The sequence below is a fragment of the Pagrus pagrus genome, assembly GCF_965226575.1.
Source record: "Pagrus pagrus genome assembly, chromosome: 10".
Classification (NCBI taxonomy): Eukaryota; Metazoa; Chordata; class Actinopteri; order Spariformes; family Sparidae; genus Pagrus; species Pagrus pagrus.
The window spans coordinates 27,373,095-27,393,451 of NC_140194.1; the positions used below are offsets into that span (position 1 = coordinate 27,373,095).

The following is a 20,357-nucleotide window of genomic DNA, read 5'->3' on the forward strand; positions in this document are numbered from 1 at the left end:
AGGAGTAATTGTCCTCGAAGGCTGCAACTAATGATTATGTTGACGATTAATCGTTTAGTCAATACAATGTCAACACATTTCCCACAACTCAAAGTGCTTTTTTGTCTAACCAACAGTCCAAAAACCAAAGATTCTTCATTTACAGTCATAAATGACAAAGAAAAGCAGAAAATGCTTTCATTTCAGAAAATGTCACAAATGTCTGACTGTTTTGATTGAAAAATGACTGAAATGATCAACCAATTATCTTAATAGTCGGTAACTTATGTTTTTAAGAACAACTAATCGGTTAGCAGCCCTATTTTCCACACAAGTAAGAAAAAAAACCTTCAGTAGACAGCTAAAATACAAAGAAATCCACACCAACACCATCACCTTAAGGTTATGCATTCTAGTTTTTTCCATGGCAGGTCCCTATAATAGGTAACCTCCTGTGACATACAGTCATGTGTTACAAAGTTCTGAGTGTGTTTGCCTGGCAGCCTCATCCATGGTGGCCCCCGTGGAGGCGAGAGGCCTGGCTGTCATCGTGAAGACAGGACTCATGCATGCGAGAGAATCACTCTCCCGGTGAAAAAAGCTGTCGAGTTTATCCATTATTCAGCAGACGAAAAGTTACCAGTGTTCACTGCTGGGCTCAATTACAATGGAGCTTTTACTGAGACACGCTGGGTATGCCCATTAGTCCCTGTAGCTGCACAACAGACCTGCAGAGAAGTCCCCGGGACTGAATTAAGTTTGTTTATTTTTAATAAAGAACCATGACTGTGTTTTTTTCTGCAGTGTTATACAGGCAGCCCCGGCAACATGAGGAGTTTCAGTTTGGCTTACTTACAGTCGGCATTTACTGAACTGAAAATAACTTCTGTTGTGTCAAAATCCAAAATGACTCCACTTATTGGTCGCACTTTAAAATCCGTGTTATTCTGCAGGGCAGCAGTATAGTGTCAGTAATCGTTATTTCGTCATCCATCATCACATCTCAAAAGGCAGACTGCTGTCCACAGCTTTCAACAGACCATGTAGTAAGTGTGTAATCTGCAGATCATCCCGTTATGAGTGCACACACACATTCACACACATACCCACACAGGCTTTGATGTGCTTCCCTGAGATTTATCTGAGGAAAAACAAACACACCCTTCAAAAGGAGATGGTATTAGATTGCCAGAGTTTAGTGTGAAACGTCTTGAGAATACGAAAGAGAGCAGAGGAGGGAAATCAGCCTGCGTTAGCTCCTGTTCATACGGAGGCAAATGAGATCTAAATGGCCCGATTATTACATCTGAAAAAGAGATGAACCACGTTGACTGACTGAGGAGCTGAAATGAGCAATGTCCTCGCAGAGCAGACTTTTTTAATGAAGAAAATTCAATTGTAATTTCCGCAGCGAGGAACCCAGCAGGGCGATGTTAACCCCAACCCCTCATCCAGAGTTTTCTCCTCACATCGCACCCCACCCACCACTGATGCAGAGTAAATTATTCAGCAATGTTTTCTTTCACCGTTTCACGGGAGTCAAAGAGGTTTGAGGAAACAGCTGCACTTCTATTAAGCACTGCCCTGCAGCTTTTCCTGACCGGATAAAGACAGACTCCCTTTCTTTTCTCTCTTGTACATTTGACAGTCGTGCTTGTAGGTCGTTCGCTGAGCTTTGAAAGTTCGTTTTTCAAGGATGTATCTGGCACGATGTTGTCGGGAAGAGAGGCCATCTGGTGATCCTAACACAAGGCAGCAGCGCCCTCCAATTCTGACCCACCAGGACATCCGCTTCAGCGAGGCAGGCGGAAAAGGACACGGTGCAACCATGGCTTGTCATCATACCCTCACACATACACACATATGCACACACAGGGGTGCGTGTGTATGTGCCCAGTTGCAGAAATACTGTACACACTGCAGGCAATGTGAACTGCGATAACACCAGCAGGACTTTTAGCAGTCATGATGCACATTTAACAAGACACTGGGCCTGAATGTATTGTAGGGCCGCAACTATGGTTTATTTCAATCTTTGAGCAATCTGATGATTTTTTCTATTAATAAATCATTGACACCCCAATTACGCCTGGTATTAAAATGCAATCCATATCTGGACACGTTATCCGGATATAAGGAAAAATGCATGTTAATGCATGGTGTAAATGTAAAATAAAGGTTGTTGTTCAAACTTAGAGAGTGAGCAAGCAAGAAAGCTGAAAGTCTAGTTACTGATTAAACATCTATTCTGTGCCATGAAAGTGCCAAAAGTCGCATTACTTAAAAGGCGATAGGGCTGGAAAATGAATGATATACAGTAAGAAATAACTGTGTGTGACTCATCTGTGCAGCGAATCCGCTATTAACAAACCATAAATTTCATCTACTCACAGAGTAGCCAACAAGCCGGTTCTGCAACAAACCAGGACAATCTGACACAATGTTTTTATATAAGGAGAAAGGAATAACTTAATGTATTACATTTGCCAAATTTACAAGATGAGACAATTCATTTTGAATTTGTCACGGACATTGTTTCACAAAGTTTATAAAGTTTCCCCGTACTCATCAACCCACAACATTTCAAGAATTGTTAAGGGAGTCTAGAGGCTGATTTGCAGCTGCCTCCAATTCCTAACGGAGGACAGGGGTCCGATCTCAACGAGGACAATGAGAACGCAATAAAAATACCAGGTGTAAATGCAAAGGCAAGATCGAATATTTTTTTATCCAGATACAGATCCCTCTTTTAAACTGATGATGTAAGTCTATAAAAAGTCAAAAGGAACATCGTACACATATTCAATTTAGAGTGATATACTAAACACATAAACATCTGGCAGGGTGGAACCAGCTCATTTTTGGCATTTTTGTTCAATTAAAAGACTAAAAGAATGATAAAAATCCACAGATTCAATTTCAGTAAATACACCTTTTGATTAATTAACCAGTTATTTCAGGTCTACTAATTACAACTATCAAATATTCCCCCTAAATGCAGCTTTGCTTGCTATCCATTATGTCATTCTAATAGATGTTTTGTCAGTCACTTTCACAAAAGCGTTGACAATAAGATGAGAAAGAATCTGAAGTCGCAGTGAATGCAAAGGAAGTTGAGTGACGTGCGCCTGTGTTTCTGAGTCTTTGTAGCAGGATGAAAGAAAGACAGTGCACCAATGTGGAGGGAGGTAGAGAGAGAGAGGGGATCCAGACAGAAGGCAGTGAGAGCTCATTGAGAGGAAGCAGGTCAGACGTGATACAAAAGCCAGCCTGATGGACGTGATTGCACTCCGAGTTAGTCATGGTTTTTCACCTCCATTAGCTTTAGTTTTATAGAAAATGTCGAGTTACTCAAGCATGCTGCAGACAGATTAAAACAATACAGCCTGAGAGGCAGCGATGCACCTCCAATGTCAAAACAGAGAAACGACAGGACAGGTTTGTGCAAATAAAAGCGAGACAGTGAATTCTACCGGTGGGAGCAAAAAATGGAGGCTTCACAGAGAGAGTTTTGATGGCTACCTGCAGGGCATGAGAGAGGGAGAGGAAAATACAGAGTGTGCAATGTGTGTGCCTGTGTGTGGTGTGCGTACGCAACAACAGAAAACTTTGATTCTTCAGAGATCATCAGAAACTATTCCGTGTCTCACCTTGGATGACTTCTGGCTGAAGTTAACTTTCTTCAGTAGCTTTAACTGTCAGCGTCTTGCACCCAACAAATACCAGCATAACTAAATATTTCGACAAAACCGGAGCAGCAGAGAATAGTTTTGACATGTTTGACATCTCTAAACCCCCACACGCCACAAATACTTGTATAATAAGTTGAATTTATTGCGTTGTTTTACCTCTTCGTTCTCGATCTTCAGAGTAGCCAGGCGAGACTGAAGCTGCTGGAACCTCAGGATGAGCTCCCCGTTCACTGGTGGCTGCACTGAGATCTGAGACACCTTGGGGGGTGAAAAAAAGAGGAAATACAAAGTCAATGATGGGGGAACCTGAAATTACATCCTACTGACGGAACAACGAGGCCACGTAATTTAAACAGGATGCAGGCATCCAAATTCTTCTTCAACTGCAGAGCAAACCGCAGTGACTTTTGCCAGATGAATGCAGACAGCCACACAACAACAGCTAGTAAAAAGACATGATATCAGTGTAGGCAATGCCAGCCAAACAGTAAAACTCACAACACATGTCGAGCTACATGACTGCAGGGTGGGAATTAACACATGATTTGTCAAATTCAGTGCGCTATAAAACCTGATCCAGCATCCCAGACGCACTAAAACGCTGCATTTAAGCCACTGAAAATCAGACCTCGTTAAGTCTGAGACTTGTTTAAATCAACTCCAAATTCACTTCCATGTTGTTCAGTGTCTTGGAAACAAATGCACAACTACCAGAAATTTCATCATCGCTGCTACTGAATTGACTGTATGTACCTCGTCTCCCATGTGAGGCTGGAACTCAAATTTAGTCGGTGGGCAGAAGGCCGTCGGGTACATCTCCATGAACCTCTGTCGGTCACTCCGAGGGTCCAGACTGTCCACAGCATTCTCTATGATGTCAAGACCCTCATGGCGTGATGTCTCGAGGTTGTATTCGGCTGACAGGTAGGTCCGCAGGGCCCGGTTCAGACTGGCATGGTACCCCAAATCACAGCACTGGGAGAGAGGAAGGAAGAGGGTCGCTGTCAGATAGAAAATCTGGCAGATGATCAATTGTAATTAAAGACAGTTTTTAAAACATTACATTTATAAGCATATAAAGGCAAAATCCATGATCATGAAAACAAAAGTGTCACCTAGAAACCAAAATTTAAACACCAGACACAACTCTGCTATGAGAGATTCTACTGGTTGCAAGTCTTCGTTGATGATTCGTTTCCTTATTTTCATTAACAACCTACTGACTATTTTCTGGAATAATTGTTTGGTCTATAAAATGTCAGAAATATCAAAAATGTGATACAATTTCCCAATTTTAAAGCCAATGTTTGTGCCTTCAAATAGCTTGTTTTAATAAAAAATACACATTGGCCTTTTAAGACGACAATTTTCACTAGTCAACAGCCTAGCATTGTCTGAGCCTCTGTGTTGTGTGTTGCCTCTGTGTTACATAATGTTGCCTTCAGGAACTAGTGCTGATTTTTAATAACCAGAACCTTGACCAAGGTCTCTCCTGGGAATGCATGCAAGTCCCAGGCACCCACAAAAACAGACACACACACACACACAGTTACACACAAACATGACATCGTGTGATGAGTGATAGGCAAACAAGATACAACTACCAGCCAGCATGCACACATTGTTTTCAACTATAAAAAGTCTCCTTCATCAATAAACAAATGTGTGTCAGCCTGCACGTACAACTCATGCAGAGTGCACCCCCTACACACACACACACACACCCCGGTGAGATGTGAAGGCTTGTGAGCAAAGCGGAGAGAGGGGTAATTTCAGCGCACAGCATGCTGCTGAATGAAGGTTGCATTTCTCTTCTCTTTCAGTCCTGTCTAGAATGTAGAAACAGCACAGAAAATGGTGCCGTACGTTTATTTCTCTAACAAAATAACAATAACCCAGGTGAGTCAGATCATAAATAAGTCATGTTTATCGGTTTGGTAGCAAATAAGGTCAAACGACCCTGCTTGTAAGGTAGTGCTGAGGGGGGTGAGTGCTGTAGTGAATGGATTAATATCCCACAGCTTTATATGGAAAAAAAGGTTTCAGGTTCAGGACTACTCTCGCTCTCTATTCAAAGATTTTTCAAAACAGTGACAAAATGTCAGGAAAACACAGTAGAACTGAATATAATATGTGGGTTTTTAATAATAACATGAAGAGAAGGAAAAGTGGTAAAGCATAGATTTAATCACAAAAGTTAATAAGCTGCTTTAATTCTGTCCTGCACTGTAATTTCCTTCCCACAGTCTGGTGCCCTACGATCTCTTTTATATCAGGCCTGGCTGCTAAAGTCATCAGTCTCTCCTTTGATGATGAACTTAAATCTCCTCTGAAGGTCTCTGAAACACCCCTGAATCTCCTGCATGCGAAGCACAAAGAATCATAATAAAATCTACCTTAGCATACAGAGAGACGACTCCAAAGTGTGTGTTTTGTTTATGTAAGAGTGTCCTCAGCAAAAACCTTTCCCCAGCAGCATCAAACAAGCCGGTGCTGAAGATGAAGATGTTTCAGAGCAGCGCTGACAGAAGCATGTGGTTTTATATACTTACATCAATTAAGTCCGACAAGTCGTGGATGTAGTATTTGAAAACAGAAGAGTTCGACGCTTCCAGTGTCAGCAGGTACTCGTTCCGCGCTTTGATCGACTTCAGCTTGTTCTCGGAGTACTTGGCTTGACGCTGATGAGAGAATTAGAAGCAAGAATGAGAAAACAGAAAACAACAGAGCCAGTGAGGGGAGGATGAATTTAATGAGTCGAGAATTGCCTTTTTGACAAGTGATTGTGCTTTTATGTCTCTGCACGCACTGCACGTCTCCGAGCTTAGGCTAGATTACTGGCAAAACAACAGCTTCAATAAACATTAGAGGAGAAATAAGTTACATTCTGTTAAAAATAGAAAAAAAGGAACAAGAAGGAAAGAGGAAAAACAACTAAAAACAGCCTGTGTCCTTCACTTCAACTGGGGTGTCTCAGTCAGAGCCATCTGTCTTTGTCCTACACTTCCTCTCTACCAGACAAATATAAGGCCGCTAGTTAGTCACCATCCACTGACCAATGGGCTCTGACTCACACACTTGTAAATCATCCATATTTTAACACTTCCCAAATGCTTTCCAGGAAGAGTCATGCTAAAAAAGGCCATTTAATGGTTTGTCACAGAGATGTAACAGAAAACAGGCCTGTTCTGAGAACAAAACGCCCGCTCGTCTGACAGTGCTTACAGTGTGTTTTTACTTAAGCTTAACTGTGGCCTATGGTTGTAACGTAAAAAATGAAAAATAATAATAATAAATCAGTACAGCCCTACTGTGGTCCAAATAAAGCATATTTCCTTGTGATAAAACCCTGATCAGAAGTTTGGTTAGAAAACACCTAATGGAAAGTTAAAGGTGCAACTACCAGCTAAATTTATCACAAGTCTTCAGGATTGTTAAACCCCTGGCGTTTTACCTTCTCTTTCATCTTCTCGATCTTCTTCACAGAGCTACGCCTCTGGTATTTGTCCTCCATTCGGATGCTGAATACTGGATCTCCCCTACCGATCTGCTTCTCCTCCTGCTTCTCAGCCTCCTTCAACTTGCTCTCAGCACTGATGCTCTCCGAGTGGTACATGTGGTAAGTCTTCATCACCTGGAGACAAACAAAAGTCAATAAGCTAAAAAGAAAATACATTTTTAATGCCTGTTTGACATCATTTCTTCTTTGTTAGTTTTTTTGTTGGCAAAGGGCAACATCCTGAGACTTTGCTGTGTTAGTTGAGTTTCAGCTCACTCTCTTGTGAGGTCAAAGGTCAAAATAATCCATCTTCATAGTCAAGACTGACCCTCTATTATCCACAACTAAGGATTCCATGCTTTGACCCGCTCATTCATTACAAATCGATTCAACTCATCTCGCAGCAGGCACTTCGTCTCTCCCTGAACCACAAACCAAAGACAGATTCTCTCCAGCCTTTTTATATGAGACTCTCATACGACCACTACAACCACAAATCACTGCAGCTAAATCTAACATGCTGCCTTCATTGCTCTGTGTTTGAAAAATAAAGTCAGAAAGGAGATTTGGGTTTGTCCTTTGATTTTGACATGAGGTTATTAAGAGGGGGGTTGGATTACTGGTTAATCAGATGGTTGCAATAAGTTCAGATCCATTTTTGCCACAAGAAGGACTTCTGAGAATTGAGGGCTAACATTTTTAGTTAGGCTTACACGATGCATATGTAAAAAATAAATATTTATTTTTTGAAATGCAAATCATTTAAACTCTTCCTCCCATTGTGTCATCACACTATAGCTATTCAATACAAGGTAAATGCATTACCTTGATGATGAATGACTGATTAGCACTACTTCCTGAAGTGTGAGTCACCATCAAGAGAGGAGGTGGGAGTGGAAGCGTTGCTCACATACTCCATGGATCCATTTAGCAGTGACTCAGTTGTTAAGTAGCAGGTAAACCACGAAACACAAACAATGAGTTCTTGAAGAGGGCCGAGTGATTAAAGTCTTATTAACACTGGCTCAGGTCTTGAGGAGAAAGGATAACGGAGAACAAACACACATCTGCTCTGAGGAAAGAGAATGAATCACAGGCTGTGGGAGAATAACGTGGCCGAAGTCTGTGACGCCAACATGGAGTCATCAGCAAAAAGATCTCACAGACCCTCACAGATGCATGTTGATTAACAATGAGAATTTACAGTACGGAAAGGAAAGGAAAGGAAAGGAAAGGAAAGGAAAGGAAAGGAAAGGAAAGGGAAAGGAAAGGGAAAGGAAAGGGAAAGGAAAGGAAAGGAAAGGAAGACGATCCATGTTTTATACCCTGACAAATTACCGGAGATGTGGAAGAACTATCTCGCAATGTTCACAACAAGGTTATCTAATTAATCAATCAACATACATTAAAAACAGGCAAACTGTTAACATTACAAACAAAGCAAATAAATTGTATTGTGTTAATCTCATCAGGTGATACATTTAACCACAGTTTAGATTAAATCTGTCTGCTGTTCGTCGCAGCAGGCCAAATGTACTGAACTGAGAACAAAGGCAGAAAATATATTCAATCTCCCACAAGAAGTCAGCGATATAGAGCACCAGCGGTTTAACCTGGAATGAACCACCTCCAGCAAATTACAGCTCCACAACCTGTGTATGCAGTACACTTGTCTGCACAAAACCTCAACTGCAGTACGCACACAGAGACTCACCCATCTCTAAATCTAAACATCTGAGTTATTTCTGTACTAGTGGAACAACAGCGCAATGCCTGATTTGTCTGGAGCCCTCTGCACTTGGTGGCCTAACTGGAACCATTTTAAAGATGGGTGACTGACCTTGGGTCCTGTACTCTTCACTTACTGGTCTGGAGCCGGCCGCTGCTGTGTTTACTTTGGTGTTTCTTTTAGAAGGACATATTTAGAGATGGAGCAGACCTGTTATTTCATTGGCGGAGGCTGACATCGGGGACTGAGGCTGTCTGATGCAACAGCTTAACAGTATGTGTTAGTGAATATGTGTGTGTCCTCCCACAGGGGCTAAACGAGGTCAAATCTGGAGTGTGGACTGTGGTGAGAGTGACACACATTGAGTTTGGAGCTACACGCTGTTGTGTTTGGAGCAGTACTGCCATTGACTGGAAGTGTAACCACTGCCGTCTTCTATAGTGTCAGTCAATCTCTTAGGATGCAACATTAACTGCCACAATATGTATCTCTATCTGTTTACCTCCCAGATTACCATGCCAATCAATGAGGATGCTTAAGTGAATGTTGGTGAGGAATGACATGGTTGACTGAACACAAAAACACAGATGTATATGTTAAAAGGGCTGAAAAATGACTGAATATATAAAATTATGAATTAATTAATACATTTTATCCTTACTGCCTGATCAGTGTTTATCGCTTTTGATGCCTGTGAGTGACCTAAAGTAGCCTATACGACACTATAAACCCATAGCAATCATATAAACAACTTGACGTATAAGTAACACAATAAAATCAAGCCTCCAGTCATCCTGTCTAAGAATACACCAGCTTCTAATCGTCCAACAACATGTGGCATTAAAGGCATTAAAGTAAGGCAGTAGTCTAGCAGACCTGACTGGGGCAATTAAGGCAGTGGAATTAGCTATTGATTCATGATTTAAGTACCCTTCTCCTCCAAGGTCGGAGATACACGCGGACAAACTACTTACAGCAAAGTCGTTGAACAGAGGAGATGAAGTGGCCTTTATAGAAACCAGACTCTGTGCAGCTTGTTTGATGCATAAGTTTGATGGTCTGGTGAAATGTTACTAAGAGAAAATTGAACCTCTGTGTTCAAAGGTCTATGTTTACCATTTACTCAAAATATAGATGATGGGTGTCCCTGTACATTAGTGGTCTGAGGCGCATACCATGTAATCGCAACATCCCTGATTCGATTACGACTGCATGTAATCTCTCTTTAGCTCTCTCCCCAGGCTTTCCATCTGTCTCTGCTTTCAACTATTACATAAAGTCAACAATGCACAAAATAAATCACCTTAAAAGAAGAGACAGAAAATTTATTCGGAGAGCTTCTATTTGGCTCCAGCCCCCTGGTGTGGCTTTGCATGAATCTGTTTAGAAGAGCAGCTGATAAGAGCCATTAAAAACAGAGAAGATGAACTCTGATGAGTCGAGCAAACATCAAGTCAATACTTCACAGTTTGAATCACCAGTTCATGAGATTGTGTTTCAGTCTTGCTATAAATGAAATTAGACAGACTTTCCCTACAGCTTGAGCAATCTTTAGTATTTGTCTTTTTGCTTAAATGTTTAATATTTGATCCCTTAGGCATGTTGAAGCCACAGGGTTTAAGACTTCAAGCTGTTACAAGCAGTTAGAAGCTAGTTAGCTCAATGCTGTAAACCAGTCTCGACCACAGCAAAGACCAATGTACTTAAGTGCATTAGTTAGAGAAAAAGAGGGCAGTCATTACTACTTACTGTGTATAGCTCATTTAGGACCTTCATTAAGTCTTCCTGGAGCTGAAAGGCTATTTCCTTACTCTGAAAAAGAAACAGAAGAAAAAACACAATGAGATCGTTACAACAAATTACATACAATTAAATGCACAGAACAACTTTTCCTAAACAATAATTATAGTTAATACAAAGCAACACAGTAGCACCATTTTGTCAGTCCTGTCTGCAAAGATGAATTTACATCATAGACACTGTAGCAACTACTTTTATTGAAAACTGGAAAAGACTGTTCAGCAATTGCACATTACTGTTATACTATACTGTATATACATATATACATATATATATATATATATATATATATATATATACACACACATACATACATACGCATATATATCTATTTATATATTTATATACACATACACACATATATACATATACATATATATATATATATATATATACATATATATATACACATATATACATATATATACACACATATATACACATATATACACATATACACACATATATATATACACATATATATATATATACACACACACATATATATACACACATACATACACACACACATATACATACATATATACATACAGTACATATACATATACATATACATATACACACACATACATATACATATATATAAGTTTGCTGGATATTACGATTAAAAGAGCACAATGTAGTTTTGCAGAAGAAATTCAGACGCAGAATTTTATCATTAACAATTACATTAATGAGGTAATAATACAAACTCTTTCCATCTAATCTAATCGAGTTGTTCTCAAACGAAAATAAGGACACCAGAACACAGTTTGAAGCTAGAAAGGTGGCAGGGTCCACCACATTTAAGCAAAGTAAAACAGAATGAAATTATGTTGTCCTTCAAGGTCAGCTTGTTTAGGCATAAAAAAAATGTCAATGTATATCTTTCTTCTCGGATTAAAATTTATTTCCAAAACTGTGTAATGCACCGTTAATAGTGGACAACCACCAGACATTGACCTGTGGTTTGAATGGTACGAACACACAACAGAACCATGATTTATCATCCTGCTTCCCATGCAGGTTTGTGTTTCTGTGTGAAAGTGGTATCAGTGTCACGGCGGCTTTTCCACTCAAATCACCGAACACAGCTTGAGTTTCACCATCCACATGCTCAACACATTATCTGCCTTCTACGCCTCAATGTGAAAGATTTTTCCCAAATATGTTAACTCAATCAGCCATGCCACAAGGCTGAGTCAGTAATACTATCACACACACACACACACACACACACACACACACACACACATTAATGCATCTCATGGTCGTGGGATACAGTTTAACTGTGATGCCGTGATGGATTTAGAGGGGCTTTCACTATTAATTCAACTATGGAGCTCCCATATTTCCTTCACACTGACTTATATACTGTATCACATGTTCATGAGATTATGAGTCATGACAATGAATGTTTGATCTCTCTCTACTACGTTGATACCACGCGCTGCTACCTGGATGATGTTACAGCCTTGGCCTGCACTCCCAGTCTTTCTTTAACCCAATTATCCTCAGACAAATCTCATTCTGGGAGCCGCTCCCAGCAAAAGGCTGGAGGAGTGTTCTGAGATGGTATTGACCAGCTAGTGTAGTGGGATAGAGTGGTGATTTACTTCTGATCGAGAATGGAGTACACTGCAGATTGTTTAAAGGGCAATGGTGGTCAAAAATAAATTAAATCTACAACTGAAATCAAAAGGTACAGTATTGAGTGATGTTTTTATGAGTATGTCCCCATTTCATTTTTGACATGAACATGCGCACACAAGCACTGGTGTCAAGCTATTACGCTGATTAGTGTTGAACAGCATTGGAAAAAACTGACATAGCAACATTTTTATTTTCTGTGATATATATTGCAGTATGAAAAAAATCAGGAATTTTGGTTCATACTCATGTCTGACAAATAATTATAGACATCACCAAAAAACAGATTTTTGGAAAAAAATCAAAGACAACAACTCAATTTAATAGACTTATTTCAATAGGTATATTAAATCAAGCAAGCAAAACAATACTGGTTTGGGTGTTCCGTGTGAAGGATTTGTCCTTCAATCCACTCGGTAAAGACTCCATTTAGTTTTCTCCACAACCCCAAAACAGTTGAGTTAAATCCAGTTAACAACCACAAAAACAACTCAAAACTTCAAAATCCACAAATCCCCATAGACAGCTCTGCTAAGATGGTCAACTTCTGCAGAATTGCAGATGAACCCTTAAATTGGAGAAAAATGTGTGAAGTTATCTTGTAATCAGTCATGGAAAATGAGAATAGTGCGAATCACAATGTGTCATTTAAAATTGCGAAAAAAATGGTTTCGCAAACAGAAATGAATTCAGTGCGTTTTTAAACCTTGGAGAAACACACAATGCATTTTTGGTGAGATATACTGAATGTAAACATATTTTTCTGTTTGTTCACAAGGAAACTCTACAGGGAATATGTTGTTTTCCACAGTGCAAAAAGTTGATTTCTGAGACATTTCTGAGACATGTTTTTATGTTTGTTGCAATTCATAACAACCAGAATTTGTGAGTAGGTGTCTACTGGTAGTAGCTTCAGGGTCCAGAGCACACAGTGAGGTAAGCTGAAACCAACCGACTAACAGAAGGACCACATAATCACAAATGCAACAGATTGCTGTGTTACATTGTGTGCATTTGTTTGTCTTGGAGTTGTTTACAAGAAACTACTACCGCCAGTAGTTATCAAATCCTGAAGCAGTGTCCTTGACAACGATGCCACAACATCGAACAATGATGGGATTTCCTGATTGAGATTAGATGAGTCACGTATCCTCTGTTACCTTGCACACATGTGGCCTCGTAGGGTTGTTGGCAACAGGTCAGGGACTCTATTGAGGTCAGACAGCTAATTGATTCAGGTGAATTTACAAACATGTTCCTTCTGGTACACAATTACACCATTTTTTAGCTCTAGGACTCTGCTGACCTGTCAACACCCTAACATTTGAAGACAGAAGCAACGTTGTGAAAACTAGAGTGAACAAACACCCAAACCCTCCCTCTTGTTCCTCACCAGTCACTGACAGGTCAAGCTGCACGATGTCCAAGGATGTGAATAGATAGCAAAGAGGATTATGCTCTCTGTCACCGCCTGCCAGGCTGGTGAAATAAGAGTGTCGAGCTGGGTGACCTGGCTGATTGGCATCTTCCCAACCAGCACCTTGTCTGTCAGTTCCCTGTTTTGTAACTCTTACCTAATCAGAGGGCACACAGCTTGCAAGCCCGGATAACCAGAGCTTTAGAAGCACCAAACTTGGCAAGAGTCAAACACAGACACATTTGAGAACGGAGGTTAGATAAGGGAGCGACAGAGAGGTCTCGAGTTAAATTACACTTATAATTGAGGTAAATTATAGGATGACTTAGTGCTTGAGTGTAAAATGGATCCATAATTGTATCTTGCAAAAGATGACAGTAGCATATTTTGAGTAAACTGACTATCAATTGTGGATTCTTACATATTACAGAGATCATAAAGATATATGCCTTCTCCTGTGGGAAAATCCATTAGCAACTTTCAGTTCAGAGGACAGAACCTTTGACTATCAGTCAGATTCAACAGCAGTTAGCGCTTCTCCATTGAGAAAGCTGGGAAGTGATCCAGAGCTCAATGAAAAGCCTTCTCATGGATCACATGAGCTGTGAGAGGGTGTGTGTGAGAAAAGTAAAGACAGAGATGAAAGTAAAGGGGCTCTGCATTCAAGACATGATTAGAGTGCTTTCACCAGAAAAGCGACACGTAACATAATGCTTTAAATAACTGCGAAAAAATCTCTCCTTTCGTTGCTAAATGTAAAACAGACACTGTACACCTCAAATTACAAGCAATAAAGGCTCTTTACTAAACGCTGTGTTGTGTAACTGATGTTGCTGATTTCATTTGCACAGCTTACCCCTTATCACACTGAAGGAATCTCAGCTGGGGGGTTTCCAATTTGGTTTAAATTCATTAAAAAGATCCTCCAAATGGGTTTCCCCTTTAAGCACATACCATCTGTATTCCAACCACATTTGAAAGATGAAACAACCCCAAAGAGGAGAAACCATGTCAGCCTTTGGGGAGTGGTGGGTTTCAAATTGCCACTGACATTAATCATGGTATAGAGGTGGCGGTTGTATACCCTGTGGGGCCCTGTGTGTTGGTGCTTAGCTTAGATCTGAGTGCCTTGTCACTATAACACAGACACACAACTAAGGTACGCAGGAGAAAGTCGGACAAGTTCTTAGCTGATGTATTTTTTTAAGATAAGCTTCGACCAAGTTACATAAATATGTGATCCTGTTATTTAAATGTCAAAAGAATAGTGGAACATTTTGGGGAATTAAAATAATTTGTTTAATTTACATGTGAGATAAGCAGATCAATGTTTGTTCATTGAGCACAGAGCTGAAGTCAGGAAGACTGAGCAGACTAGAAACGGGGGTAAACAGCTAGCCTGGCTTTGTACAACGACAAACAACTATCTTATTTACACAAACTATCTCGTTTGTTTAGCCTGCACATGAACAGAAATGTAGAAAACAACAATTTATGGTTTTAGGGTGCGTTACATGTTTAAGCTTACAGTTCAACCATCTGTCAGCACGTCTATGCAGTTTCTTTGGCTATAGCACAGTTTTCCACATACGGTCGATGAGCACAGGTTTTGGTTGAAACAAAAAGGCACAATGGTACCAAACCTGGCAACCTTGTGATGACAAAAAGACACAAAAAGAGGAGGCTGTGCACACTCACTGCACCAGGCTGTTGAAAATGAATAAATATTTATACGACAACACTCCCTTTAAAACCACAGATCGACAATGTCAAATTTCTCTTTGTGTACAGGTTTAAGTGTGTTAATTAGCATGAGAGGTGTCAGGAGCGGCTAGCCAGCTAAACACATCCTGACTTAAGCTCTGCACTGACATGAAACCAGTAGTGATCGTCGCATCTCAATCCCCCACTACTCCAAGACACTTCAAAATCATGTGTCATCCTCACCTGATTAACACCTGGTGCAGGCATCACGTAAGTCATAAATGCACGACAGGCCACAGCACTACTCAAAACACAGGTTTTACTGATAACATTAACGATAGCTCTGATCTGTTCAAGTGGCCCAGTAATTTGTGACAGTGTGAGACAGCATGAGCAATACCAGGACCCTGAAACTGAAGCAGCTAAATGGAGCTCTGCCATAATACGTTTTATTACATCTGTGCTTTTCCTACCATGAAATGTCAAACTGTTTTCTGTAAGAATGCATGTTAAATAAACACTATCCAGCACAAGCTTTGCCTGTGGAAAAGTTCAAAACTGCCCCTGGAAATTCACCTCGTAGCTGCAGCCACAGAATGTGACTTCCATAAATAAAACAGGGCAGAGTAAAACAAAGAGCCTGTTGTATGAATAATGAAAACTGAATACATGTGATAAGATCTATTCAAGCATAAAGACAGTAAGAAAGTGAGGTCCACTACTTGACTCTTGTATTCAAACAAAAAAGCCCAAAAAGGGGTGTTTTCTAAAAGAAGTTTGCAGCTGTTTGAAAAAGTGACCACAATGCAGCACTGAAGAAACAAATGCACATGCCAAACTGCAAACAGGTCAACCAGAGGATGTTGACGAAGACAACAGGGCTACTCTGGGGTCCTCCTCTGCTGTTACACCTCGCAGCAGGAGACTTAAGCATACAAGGAAATAAAAACACAGGTCTTTGATGTGCTGGAAGGATGACAACAGTACAGCTGTCTCGTCAAAGCTGTGAGGGAGCCCAAGTAACATGGGAGACTTCTCTGTTGTTTGTGCCTCGTTACTGAAGCTCTGCTGAGATCAAAGGCTCAGGGAAGCTTTAATTAGAGGGCGAGTGGTGTCTCGGGTCTCCTATGAACCAGGACCTCCCACCAGTCTGCCGTTTGTCTGCACAATGTCACCTGATCCACTGAAAAACTGCATTGCAAACTTTAAAAGGAAGAACCCTGCAGACTGTGACGGTTTGGCAGAGTGTATTCAGCATTACACTATGAAATGTAAATCAGCATTGAAGGTAGTCTATCAATATGATCATCAAAGTGTTGAGTCAGTGGAGGCAACGAGAGTTACATCTGAAAAATGACTGTTTCACATCTGGCCTCATTAGCAGAACCATAAGCCTTTAAACACTATCAAAAGGAAATGACTGCTGCAGCTTCCTGTTTGTGTGTTAGGGGTTTGGGTGAGCATTAAAAGACCACGCCCCCATACAATCAGATGAAACAACAACCATTAAGAGATGTAAATTAGTCTGAGAAGGAGTAAAAGAGTCCCACTTTTACTTTTTGTACAAGCCAGGGTTTAAAGTGAAACAGCGCAAAAAGAGAAAGAATGAGAGGAAAATCAGGGATAGAAAAAGTCGCACAAGCTAAACTGACACAAAGGCGCTCCGCTGAAGAAAAGCCACTTTGTAATTTAGGCCTGTGGTGAATTCATGTGTCTCCTGCAGCATAGGAGCTCATAATCTTCTAGGGAGTTGTCGTCTTTGTGGTGGAAAAGGCAGTAGAGGCCCGGTTTCAGCCATAAAGCCGCAGTCTTCAGACGGGAGAGTGAAGGCATACTGATCTGAAACTGTGGTGACCAAGGTTCCTCTGCTCTAATTCACAAAACTACACCACAGGAGCCCAACTGAGTTTCATCCCATCAAACGTAAAGCTGAATATATACTGTACATATCCTGCATGCATATCATGCAACTAAATATACTTTGTTGTCAGATGAATGGGTTAATTGAAAGTGAAAGACTGTTTGCATAACATGAGTGACTGGAGACTCTGCTGCCCGATCTGACCGACAAAAAAAATCTGGATCGCGTTAGTGGTGAGTTCAAACTCCTGTTTTTGTTGATCAAAGAAGAGTTACATCTGACCCCTTCTAGCAGAGGTCAAACATCAGAACAGTAGAAAGAAAAAAAAAAGGTTGAAGGAGTCAACAAGAGACTTCAGGAACATATAGACACAGGGAAATGGTAACAACAGTAGGCTACACAGATTGTCTGTGTATAAAACTGCATTCACTAATGAAATTGAATTTTTGTTATAATCCTACACATTAAAGAGAGAAAATACAAGTGTTTCAATGTGTTTGCATTGTCTACTTATTGTGTATAGACTTTTCGGTGTATAAACTTGACCTGGATAATTTCTTCTGATCACAATATTACCCGTAGTGTTTACATCGGTAACAAAGAACGTCACCAACACAGCCAACATGATGTGAGAATAACTAACAGGGTCTTCCCAACTATTATTTGACTTAACATTTTATTCATTATTTTAGTTGCAAAAGTTCAGTTGCTCTCTTAAAGGGTGTACCTGCATTATTATGCACCATTTTATCAGTGGAATAAAATAGTCTTGTAATGACAATCATACTGTGTATTGCAGTTATTTTTGGTACAATATATTGCCCAACAAAAGTGTTGCATCATCTCTGACCACTAATCACCTTTATTTTCAACCGTAATGGGAAATGACTTAACGACCTCAAACATTGCATCACACCAACTGTTACATAACCTAATCTCCAATGTGGTTTTGGCAGCCATACGAACGTATCGCGATTGAAACACTTCCATTGCAGAATACAGTTGTTCTATCTTGAACAAAATGTGGGTAAAGTGTGTATAAACCCCGTTTTCAGAGGCACCCTGACAATCATATTTAGCTTTACTGTGGTCACAGCCTACATGTATTTTCCAGTCTCACCTTCTTGAGTAGTCGCGTAGAGTCTTCACTGATCTGCATGAACCTCATGATGACGTTGTTGAGGTAGATGTCGCTCAGTGTGGCGTGGTCCTTGCTCTCCCTCCTCACCTGGTTCAGCAGCAGGTACCAACAATTGACTGGGGACAGCAGGTTCTGGTCTTTCCTACATGAACCAGGGAAAGAGGAAGGTGTCAGATCAGTTGTCAAAGATCTGTGTGGAAAATTAATATTCTGATTCCTCATTTATTTTCATGTTACTAATGAAAATAAGAAAGAAGACGACTCAGTGTGTCTGACAGAAAGGGAAGGTTTTTATAATGACTCATGATTTTCTTTGATGCACTGTCCACATTTATTAACAAGAACAAACATGATCACAGACTTTAAACCCACTCCACAGTTTTGCAGTATTACCTACATGTGTTTATGGTTTGTGTCAGTGCATTCAAACATTTCCCTGCATGTTTGTATCCACCTTAATGTCTCAGCCCTAATTTTTTTAGACAATATCTGTCAGTTTCATAAGGAGATTGTGGCAGTTCCTTCACTGGCAGGATGACTACAAACACCTCAAGTGCACCAGAGCCAATTATAGAAGCAGAAGAGAGATGCGTCATAGGCCTCCCTTGGTGTTAAATGTCCCATATACTGCTGGTTCTGGACCTAAAAAGCTCTCTGTATATTACATGGCCACCGCAGTTAGGTTAGAAATACTTTGTATTAGTGACATTTCTGGGGCAGAGCTCTTGCAATGCTATAAGCCAAACGACTTCCTACAACCAGGGAAGAGTGTATCACAGGCTTTAAATACACTGAGTGGAATGAATTGGAACTGGAGAAGCTATGGATGTATTTTAAGTAAAGTTGAAATGTAGAAATATGTATGAATTGTGACTGCAGAAGACAGACAAGCAAGGGAAGAGCGATCGCAGCAATGAGGGATGATAGAGATCTGAGGCCAAAAGAGCTCAAGAGTAACATAGTGAAGCCTGAGAGCTGTTTCCTGTGCTGTGTGCTGGCTGCTTCCAAGCTAACTGTAGAACATTGTCCAGGCCAGAGCAAGCTGAGGCCCTGCGTAAGCACAGGCCTACATGCTGACTTCCTCTGGGTTAATCTATAACATTCCTCCTGCCTGCTAAGAACAGCATAGAATGTGAGCGTGTGTGTTTGGGAGAGGTTTTATGGTTGGGTCTGGGGTCAAGTCTTGCAGGAACCATATGGAGACTCGCCTCTGCTCTCCTCTCACAACTCTAGTTTGCATAGACAGGCAACACTTGTCAACACAACAGGTGAAACTCGGCACTCGGCGAGTGACCCTGCCCTGAACTAGCCTTGAGCCCAGCGCAACATCTGCTGTAGGAGCAAAAAACGAAGCATTTCCCCAAATGAATAACTGATACACACATTCCAACCAGCTGATATGTTCCCTGAGAATCTGCAAAAACAGGAAGCAAACTACATTTGATAAAGGCAGAGCCAAACATGCCAACATGAATAACATCTGAGAGTGTTTTTCAAAGACGCAGGGAAATCTGAGAATGAAAAAACTGATTTTAGCTTAAAACTGAGTGATGTGCTGGTGCCACATACCCAGGCTACAGGACATGTGCAAAAGGGGTAGAAAGCTAGAAAAAGAGAAAATAACTGAGGCAGTCCCCGAGCTATCGCAGCAGGACTGCTGGACAGCATCACACAGGGACATGCTGTCATAGAGCAATTACCATAAACCCTTTCTGCATTATGTATTAGCAGAGTGCTGTACTTCCATTCTACAGCACAGAATCTAGATACGTGAAGGCAGCACGCTTGTATGTGTTTATTAATTCATGCTGACTTTTGCATGTGCTGATGCATAATGTCCAGGTGTCCACTGACATGAAGCTGGACATGGTACTTTGTGAGTCTC

General features: G+C 40.6%; 1 protein-coding gene across 9 annotated transcripts in view; it reads right to left on the reverse strand.

Moving 5' to 3' along the window:
* Nucleotides 1-20,357, reverse strand: part of srgap1a (SLIT-ROBO Rho GTPase activating protein 1a) — an 85,843-nt gene that overhangs the window by 29,993 nt on the left and 35,493 nt on the right. For all 9 annotated transcript variants that reach the window (XM_084364830.1, XM_084364829.1, XM_084364833.1 and 6 more), the window contains exons 3-8: nucleotides 18,452-18,614; nucleotides 10,649-10,711; nucleotides 7,126-7,305; nucleotides 6,224-6,352; nucleotides 4,425-4,646; nucleotides 3,828-3,929 (exon numbers count right to left, since the gene is read on the reverse strand). In XM_084364830.1, the coding sequence (XP_084220956.1) occupies nucleotides 3,828-3,929; nucleotides 4,425-4,646; nucleotides 6,224-6,352; nucleotides 7,126-7,305; nucleotides 10,649-10,711; nucleotides 18,452-18,614 (859 nt within the window). The remainder of the gene's footprint in view (nucleotides 1-3,827; nucleotides 3,930-4,424; nucleotides 4,647-6,223; nucleotides 6,353-7,125; nucleotides 7,306-10,648; nucleotides 10,712-18,451; nucleotides 18,615-20,357) is intronic.